The sequence below is a fragment of the Catharus ustulatus genome, chromosome 26, assembly GCF_009819885.2.
Source record: "Catharus ustulatus isolate bCatUst1 chromosome 26, bCatUst1.pri.v2, whole genome shotgun sequence".
NCBI lineage: Eukaryota > Metazoa > Chordata > Aves > Passeriformes > Turdidae > Catharus > Catharus ustulatus.
Genome location: NC_046246.1, coordinates 4637553 through 4647009, shown reverse-complemented (window position 1 = coordinate 4647009; position 9457 = coordinate 4637553). Strand labels below are relative to the sequence as shown.

The window sequence follows — 9457 nt, the reverse complement described above, 5'->3', positions numbered from 1 at the left end:
CAATGTGTGACCCAAACCTTGCAACAAATTTCGCACCTGAAATAGACAAACGGAAAACATGCCCACCTGGGTATTATACACCTTATTTGATCTCTATTCATTTACTTGACCGGTGCAACTTTATCTTGAGATCTCCTGGGGAGGAGGCAACTTTCCACTCGGGTGTCTCTTCCTTTGTCTCAATCTTTTTCACCCGAGAAGCGTCTGTCCAGCCCTTTTCTGCTGTCCGGACTGCTGTGTCTGTGGTCAAAAGGACAAGAAAAGGACCTTCCCAGTGAGGAGAGAGGGAGACCTCTTTCCAGGTTTTTATAAGAATTTGGTCTCTCGGTTGGATTTTGGGTATGGTGAACTCAAAAGGAGCATTTTGTGTTATAATTTCCTGTTTCCACAATTCTTGCAAATTTTTATTTATTGCTATTAGATAGGGTTGTATTTGTCTATCCTCTATCCTAGGATGTCCCACTGGCATTCTGTGGTCATAAGGCATTCCATATAACATATAAAAGGGAGACAACCTTGTTTCAGAGTTCGGTATAGTTTTGATATTTAATAATGTTAATGGGAAGCATTTTGGCCAGGATATTTTTGTGTCTACAATTAATTTTGATAATTGTGCTTTTAATGTCTGATTCATTCTCTCGACTTGTCCTGAACTCTGGGGATGCCATGGGGTATGATATTTTCACCAAATTCCCAAAGCTCCAGACAATTGTTTAATAATTTTTGAGGTGAAATGTATTCCATGATCTGAGTTTATAAAATAGATTATTCTGTATTGAGGAATAATTTCTTCCAGAAGAAATTTTGATACAGTCTGCGCTGTAGCCCTAGAGCTGGGGAAAGCCTCTATCTAATGAGTTAATTTGTCCACTAGTATTAGCAGTAAGGGGGCACCCAAAAGCCACAGCTCCATTTGCCTTCCCCAACTCGTTTGCAGTGACACAGCACCAAGAGATATGGTCAGACATGCCACTGCTCCCTGCAAAGAGCCCCCGAGTGCCCAACGCAGCCTTATGTCACTGGCCCAACACCCACAGGCAGCAGAGTCACTGCTCAGTGCCCCCTGAGACACCAACCATTGCCATGAGCCACCACTGTGGCTGCCACCACAGCCCTGCTAGCCCAGGATGCTCTGCCAGCACCCCAGGAGCTCCCCAGGGATCCGGCCATGAGGATCCCACACACGGCTCCCAGGAGCCAGGACAAGGCCCCAGCCCAGCAGGAGCAGTGGGGCACAGCGTGTCTGGCAGGACCAGCTCCCCTGTCCCAGCCCAAATCAAAGTGAGTGGGTGTCCTGAGCCCGAGGCTGCAGAGCTGCACCCACTGAACCCCTCGGGCTCTGCCGGCCCTGCAGTGCAGGGCGATGCTGCCCTGAGGATTTGCTGGAGCAGTGCTGGGCTCCCAGGGACTGCCAGCACTGTCAGGGTTCAGTGGAGCCAGCCCCTCGCTGTGCAGGGGGACAGGGGGCAAGGCTGGAAACAGTGCCTGCTGCAATCCCTTCCTGCAAATCCCCAGGTGCAGGGCAGGTACCTGAGCCACGACACACACCAAACACCACCACAGACCCACACCAGCAACGCCCTTTTTTTAGAGTTTTCAAAGCATCTACTGTTCAAAGCAATGCAAATCTGGTAATGGGGCCGCTGGGGGTCAGCAAGGTCTTTCCAGGTCCTGCAGTGGGAAGACACGAATCAGGCTGCTTGGAAGGAAGGAAATGTGCTTCTGTTCACTGGCAGTGGTCATCAGTTCTTCTTCTGGAAAGAATGCTTTCTGCTCTGCTTGTAGAGTTCCTCTATAAAGACAGGAATGTCATGTCCCAAAAGCATTGAGGCTGCCTGCTGATTAGGAGGCAGTGAGGAATTAAAGGGTTAGTTTGGCTTCAGAGAAAGCCCAAGGTACAGCCCCGTGCTCCCTCCTAGCACAGCCCAGCTCCCCTGACCTCCCCACTCACCAACACGGAAACAAACACCGAACATATCCACAATGAAATCTGCTTTGGGACGCTCTTGTGGTGGAGGAGAGGCTACAGATGTCAGCCCTGTTTTGGTAGCAAGAGGGAAACCTGCAGCTCTTGCAAAGACAGATTGAGGTGTGATGCCCCAGGAGCATGGAGGCTGCCTGTGCAGTGACCCAGCACTGGACACAGCAAACAACCCAGAGAGTTCAGAGGGATTCAGAGCAGTGAGGAGTTTAAGGGCTGGTTTGGCTCTAGAGCAAGCCCAGGATACAATCCAGTGTTCCCTGCCATGGAGATGAAGCCCAGCTACCCTGCCCTCCCCACTCACCAACACGGAAACAAACACCGAACATATCCACAATGAAATCTGCCTTGGGACGCTCTTCTGGTGGAGGAGAGGCTACAGATGTCAGCCCTGTTTTGGTAGCAAGAGGGAAACCTGCAGCTCTTGCAAAGACAGATTGGTGTGTTAGGCCCCAGGAGCATGGAGGCTGCCTGTGCAGTGACCCAGCACTGGACACAGCAAACAACCCAGAGAGTTCAGAGGGATTCAGAGCAGTGAGGAGTTTAAGGGCTGGTTTTGCTCTAGAGCAAGTCCAGGATACAACCCTGTGTTCCCTGCCATGGAGATGAAGCCCAGCTACCCTGCCCTCCCCACTCGCCGACCGACTGCAGCACGGCTTTTCCCCCGTTGGCAATGGCAGCTGTTGACATCATCTTGGCAGCGATGGAGCCAGCGGCGATGCCGGCTCCTGTGAGCCCCAGTGCGCCTATGCACGCTGGGATGCCAACCAGTGCCACTCCTTCAGGGAGGACAGAGCAGTATTAGGGTGCTTTCTGTGACCCAAATCTCCCCCTGCCACCAGCACCAGAACCAGCCTCCCCAAAAGCACCCAGGGACGAGAGCAGGGAGCGAGGGCTGGGGGTGCAAATGTGGGGACAACCCATGGGCAGCAGGAGAGGAGCAGTGTGCAGGGCTGCAGCAGTGGGGACAGGCAGAATTCCAGGCAGTGGCCAGTGCTGTCCCTTTCCCTCCACCTCCCTGCATCCCAATTCTCCCCAATCCTGGTTCTTTCAGCCCCAGCGCATTCCCCAGGACCACCGGGAACTGGGACCGGGCAGTGAACCCAAGCACTGCTCATCCAGTGCCAGATCCTCACCTGCTCCCACTGTGGCTCCAATGACAGTTTTAATGGCTCTGTTCCCTGAAAAGGAAAATGGCAGGAGGGCAGGAGGAACAGGAGCATGGACAGCAAAGCTCCCCTGAGCAGTGCAGAGCACTCTGTGCCAGGCAGAGCAGGATCCCAGGGCCAGCAGCAGCTGCTCCATCCTCCCCCTGCCTTCATCTTACTCCAGCCCCTGAAGACCCCTGGGAAGAGGCCCCTGGTGGGGTGAGTGCCATTGCCCTCCAGGGTGGGAGGAAAAGGGAGAAGGGGCTCACCCCAGAGTGCCCACCCACCCTGCCCTGCCCTGCCCTGCCCACCAGCCCGGAACAACACAGGACACAGGGCACATGTCAGCCCAGTCTGTCACCTGCCACCAGCACCAGATGAATCAGAGCTCATAACAAACTCAGCCACTGCCTTGCTAGCCCCTCCCTGTGCAGGGGGACAGGGGGCAGGGCTGGAAGCACTGCCCACTGGAATCCCTTCCTGGAGCACAGCAAATCCCAAGGCATTCAGCAGGTACCTGGGCCCTGACTGCACACCCAGCACCTCTGCAGCCCCAGCTGCACTTTTGCTTTCAGGGCCCCTATCACTCCAGCACATCCCCAGCTCTTCAGAGGGTGGCCAAGCTGCTGGGGCTTCCCAGTGCCTATCAGGCTGGATGTCTAACCTGGACACTTTCCCCTGCACTTTACCTGGACTTTTCTCATTCTCAGGACTGTCACCAGGATCATCCTTGGGTTTTTCACTAGGATTTGTCTCATCCCTGGGTTCCTCATCTGACGTTTTCTCCTTCTTGGGCTCTTCCACAAATTCCTCATTTGTAATTGTCTCCTTATTGGGTTCCAAATCCAGAGTTGGCTTCCTCTTGGACATCTTGGCATCAAGTGATGCCAAGACTATCTTGGACTCTCCTGCAACAAGTGATAGTAGAATAGATGTCAGCTCAATTTTGGCTCCGAGAGAGAAACCTGCAGACCCAGGCCACACTCTCACAGCAGCAATCCTGAGTCTCTCCAGCCCCAGCACTCGCAGCCCCCACCCTGGCAGTGAACCCAAGTGCCAGTCCTCCTTTACCTGCTGGGGCAAAGTGCTCCAGTGGCAGCTCCTTCACCTCTGTGTCTCACGGCAGGAGGGCAGGAGGGAGGAGAGGAAGATGAAAACGAAGAAGATGGGGAAGGTGGACGAGGGAAGGGAGCAGCGATGCCCATGCTGCCCGCTCTGCCCACCTGTCTGCAGCGCTGCTCACCTGCCCGCAGTGCCCACTGGCCTGGAACGGTCCCGATGCTCGCCCCGGGAGCGCCCTGGGACCGCTCTGTCCCAGCCACGCCTGGGAAGGAGGCAGAGGGCTGAGCGTGAGTCTTTATTGGGGGGTCAAATACAGCAACAGGGGCACGGGAGTGAGAGGGGTGGGGTCCCAGCCGGGGTACTGAGGGGTTCCAGAGTGCGGGGTCACGGCACACAGCTGCGAGGGTCCCGGTGTGTACCGGGGGTCACGGCACAGCAGCCACACCAGAGCCCTGTTGGGAGCCCTGGTGGCTGTGGTAGCTCAAGCCCTGCCAGCCCCAAGCACCTCGCAACCACTCGATCATCACCCACACCCCTCCACCCCCAGTCGGGATCAGGGAGAAAGTGGAAGAGTAAAAGCCAGAAAACTCGTGGGTTTAAAGAAACAGTTTAATAGGGAAACTAAAAGCCGTGCACACAAGTTTGCAACAAAGCCATGCAATGCCTGGATGGGAGCCAGTGGCCATGGTGAAGCAGAGGTGGTGCAGGGGCTGTGGGGAGCACCTCCTGCCCAGCCCCATTCCCATGCTTGGCCTCTGCCCAGTGCAGCCCAGGTGCAGGCACTGCTCATACGGCTTCTGTGCCCACAGCCACCCCAGAGCTGATATCCTTGTGTTTGGAGCCATGGCCAATGTGTGCCTTGGACTCAGAGCCCCTCAGTGGCTGCAGGGTGCTCAGGCTGGTGTTTTAGGGGATGGCTGCCTCTTGTGGGTGATGGGATGCTCCAGGATGCAGGCGAGGGTAAGTGGTTTAGGCTGTGGGGGCACCTGAAAAGCTTCAGTCCAGTAAGAGTCTCCTGAGACTGTGCCAGGGTCTGTACCTGCAGTGACCTGTGCTCCCTGAGCACATCCAACCCCTCTCTGCTTCCCCTTTCTGTCTCTCACCAGTGCTGCCAGTGGACACAGGAGTTCTTGCCACAGGTCAGACACCTGCCTGCAGAGCCCCTGATGCCCTCAGCCTTGATCCCTACCCCAGCAGGTCCTGCCTCTTCGAACCACATTGGGGATTGATCCCTTCAGTAGATTTAGGTTGGATTCAGACCAGTGAGGGGTTCAAGGCTCTACAGAAGCCTGTGATTTGGCTCTACAGGAAGCCCAGGATATATCCCCGTGTACCCTCCCAGCACAACCCACCTCTCCTGCCCTCCCCACTCACCAATTCGAAAACTGAAGGCAAAATACTTGGTATTCATAGAGAAGTTGATGGCCTCACCCTTTACCAGTGCTGCAGGGAGGACAAAGCAGTGTTAGGGTGCTCTCTGTGACCCACATCTCCCCTCTGGTGCCACCAGCACCAGAACCAGCCTCCCCAAAAGCACCCAGGGAGCAGAGCAGGGAGCGAGGGCTGGGGGTGCAGGTGTGGGGACACCCCATGGGCAGCAGGACAGGAGCAGTGTGCAGGGCTGCAGCAGCAGGGACAGGCAGAATTCCAGGCAGTGACCAGTGCTGCCCCTTCTCTCCCAGCAGTTCCACCAGTGAAGTCCATCACAGCTCATCCCGTGTCAAAATCTCACCTACAACTGCAGGTCTAATGATGATTCCAAGGAGGAATGCAATGGCAACTAGAAACCAATCTAAGAAGGAAAATGACATAAGGAGTGTGGACACTAGAGCTCCTCCTGGCAGGAGCCCAGTGCCCTGTGCCAGGCAGGGCAGGGACCCGGGGGCAGCAGCAGCTCTCCCAGCCCCACCCTCCTTCAGCCCTGCAGACACCCAGCAGGAGAGGGGAGAAGGGGAACCCCAGGGACCCTGTGCCCCCATCAACCTGCCCCACTGCAGGTTCTGTACCCTCAACCCCCTGAACCACCCAACTTACCCATGGTGGGCTGGGTGTGAGCAAGAGCTGAGATGAGTCTGCTCTAGGCCTGGTCCCTTGGGAAGCAAGAACAAGGCAGGCAGGGGGGGTCAGTGGGGCTTTGCTGCCCTGCATGATCATCCCCAGCCACCCCTGCCTGACCCAGGAAACCCCACGAATGCAGGTACCCCTCAGACCCCACCCAGGCTCCTGCCTGGCCCTGGGCTACCTGGCTGCTCCGCTGGTGTGCGTCCAAAGGAGGACAGGACTCAGACACACAGGGATATTGAGACGTACTGAGAGAAAGGAGCTGGTTTTACACCCTTCTTCAACACCCAGTATTTCCTTATGTAGGATTTTTTTTACTAAGTGACCTATCACAGATTGCCACGTCAGGAGCACTTTCTTTACAGGATGATAACATGTTGTTCAGGGACCTGGCAGATTCCAGCGGACTTCTCTCCCTAGAGCGTCTCCAAGCGGCATTTCCTCCCAAGGTCAGGGCAGATAAGCTTCTGTGTGCTGCCATGGCGTTCTGCAGGTGCATCCCACAGCCTGTAACTCAGTTCTATCTTATCTCACTCTCTACACCAGTGCAGCAAGGTGAGCAGCACCCTGTTATTGTTCCTCCCTTTAGAGAGAGGGTGCTGTCCCCAAACACCCCCCATGGAACCCAGCACACCACACCATGGACCTGTCCTGTGAGTACTGTGCTCTGAGGGTCAAAGTGCTGCAGGAAAGATCCCAACAGGGAATATCAGGACAGGTAATTTACAAGTAATTGCTTAATAACTGAGGTTTACTTTCATTCTCATCAACCCTTGATGTTGCTGTCTGTGCTGGAGCAGGGCTGGGGCTCCCCCATCTCCAGGACATTGAACCCTGGGGCTGTCCCTGTGGGAAGCTTGTTGCTCTTCCACTATGGGGAACACAAGAAATTCTTTTAAAAATAGATAATCTGGAAGGAAATTGAGTCAACCAAAATAACAGTGTATCTGAAAACCGTTTATTGACAACAAAAAAAATGAAGAAAAAAAGAAGTTATCCTACAAAAAAGTGCTAGAAAAGACAGAGAAGGAGAAAGGAAAATGGAAAAGGAATGGGGGGAGAGATAGGATTGGGGTGAGCTGGGTCAGACACAGATGGCTCAGGCAGGAGCACAGGGATGATGCACCAGACTGGCAGGCAGGAACACAGGGAGGTGGGACAGACATGAGGGTGAGTATGAGCCTGCGAGGGCAGAAGAGCCAAAAGACAGTCTGGAGCAAGGGCAAAAAGAACAAAAAGCAGGCTAGGGCCAGGGCAATGAAGCACAGAAGCCTGGCAGGCTGGAGTCAAAGCTGAACAGCAAGAATCACAGGCCTCCAGACTCAAAAAATCCCCGGAGTCAACAAGGCCCAAAAACAAAAGCACAAAGAATTCTCCTAGTCAAAGAGCCCCAAACTCAAAAGGCCCCAGAGCTTGTGGTGCAAGCCATACATCCCTCAGCATGCTTTGCCAGCACCCCAGGAGCTCCCCAGGGATCTGGCCATGAGGATCCCAGACACGGCTCCCAGGACCCAGGACAAGCCCCAGCCCAGCAGGAGCAGTGGGGCACAGCGTGTGTGGCAGGACCAGCTCCCCTGTCCCAGCCCAAATCAAAGTGAGTGGGTGTCCTGAGCCCGAGGCTGCAGAGCTGCACCCACTGAACCCCTCGGGCTCTGCCGGCCCTGCAGTGCAGGGCGATGCTGCCCTGAGGATTTGCTGGAGCAGTGCTGGGCTCCCAGGGACTGCCAGCACTGTCAGGGTTCAGTGGAGCCAGCCCCTCGCTGTGCAGGGGGACAGGGGGCAAGGCTGGAAACAGTGCCTGCTGCAATCCCTTCCTGCAAATCCCCAGGTGCAGGGCAGGTACCTGAGCCACGACACACACCAAGGAACACCACACACACACACCAGCCATGCCCATTTATTAAACCTTGCAAAGCATTTATTGCTCAAGGTAATCCAAATCTGTTAAAAGGGAAGCTGCAAGTCAGTGGCGGATTTCTAGCAATTGCTGTGGGAAGACACGAATACGGCAGCTTGTAAGGAAGGAGGGAAATGTGCTTTCGTTCTTGTGCTGTGGTCATCTGTTCCTCCTCTGGACAGCATTCCTTGGGCAGATGCTTGGAGAGAGGGCCTGTTCATTTCCCCCTATAAAGACAGGAGTGTCATGTCCCAGAAGCATCAAGGCTGCCTGCTGATGGACAAGAACGAGGCAGGGACAGCCAGAAATGTCTCTCCACCAAGGGTGTCCTCAATGTGTAACAGACACTTGGTCTGCAGCAAGTGCTGCTCCCTGAGCACATCCAAGCCCTTTCTGCTCCCCCTTTCTGTCTCTCACCAGTGCTGCCTGTGGACACAGGAGTTCTTGCCACAGGTCAGACACCTGCCTGCACAGACCCTGATGCCCTCAGCATTGACTCCTACCCCAGAAGGTTCTGGTTCTTCCCACCACATTGGGATTGATCCCTTTCCCAAAGTACAGGTACATTCAGACCAGGGAGGAGTTAATGAGCTGCTTTGCCTTCAGAGAAACCTCAGGGTACAGCCCTGTGCTCCCACCCCGCACATCTCAGCTCCCCTGCCCTCCCCACTCACCAGCTTCAAAAGCGAAGTCAAAAGATCCCGCGCGGTTCCTCCTTGCACCCATTCTCATCCTTGAACCATTTGCCGCTACTGCAGGGAGAAAAACACAGCATTAGGGTCCTCTCTGTGACCCACATCCCCCCCTGCCACAGGCACCAGAACCGGCCTCCCCAAAAGCACCCAGGGAGCAGAGCAGGGAGCGAGGGCTGGGGGTGCAGGTGTGGGGACACCCCATGGGCAGCAGGAGAGGAGCAGTGTGCAGGGCTGCAGCAGCAGGGGCAGGCAGAATTCCAGGGCCAGTGCTGCCCCTTCCGTCTCAGCAGCACCCCCATGTGCACCCCAGCACAGCTCATCCCATGCCAGAGGCTCACCTACAAGTCCAATTCCTACGACGAGCCCCACAAACAAGACAATGGCAGCTGGAAGAAAGGTTAAGAAGGAAAAATGACAGAAGAGCAGGAGTGTGGGCACTAGAGCTCCTCCCGGCTGCAGCCCAGTGCCCTGTGCCAGGCAGGGCAGGGGCCCGGGGGCAGCAGCAGCTCTCCCAGCCCCACCCTCCTTCAGCCCTGCAGACACCCAGCAGGAGAGGGGAGAAGGGGAACCCCAGGGTTTCTGTGTCTCCCCCCCACCTCAATCTCTCCCACTG

At 55.5% G+C, this 9457-nt stretch overlaps 1 protein-coding gene and 1 long non-coding RNA gene across 2 annotated transcripts; both read right to left on the bottom strand.

Annotated features, from left to right (window-relative positions):
* Positions 1–2542: 2542 nt before the first annotated feature.
* LOC117007697 lies at positions 2543–6329 on the bottom strand. The gene is made up of 6 exons (XM_033081020.1): positions 6226–6329; positions 5924–5983; positions 5566–5634; positions 3819–4037; positions 3118–3162; positions 2543–2760 (listed from the first exon to the last, which is right to left on the bottom strand). Exons 1-6 carry the CDS (start codon positions 6227–6229, stop codon positions 2543–2545), a joined length of 615 nt encoding a protein of 204 aa, XP_032936911.1. The 5' UTR covers positions 6230–6329.
* A 1886-nt stretch (positions 6330–8215) lies between these two features.
* LOC117007504 lies at positions 8216–9242 on the bottom strand. Its single transcript, XR_004420141.2, has 3 exons — positions 9183–9242; positions 8824–8901; positions 8216–8376 (listed from the first exon to the last, which is right to left on the bottom strand). It is a non-coding gene; the product is annotated as an uncharacterized LOC117007504 (long non-coding RNA).
* Between the last annotated feature and the right edge of the window lie 215 nt (positions 9243–9457).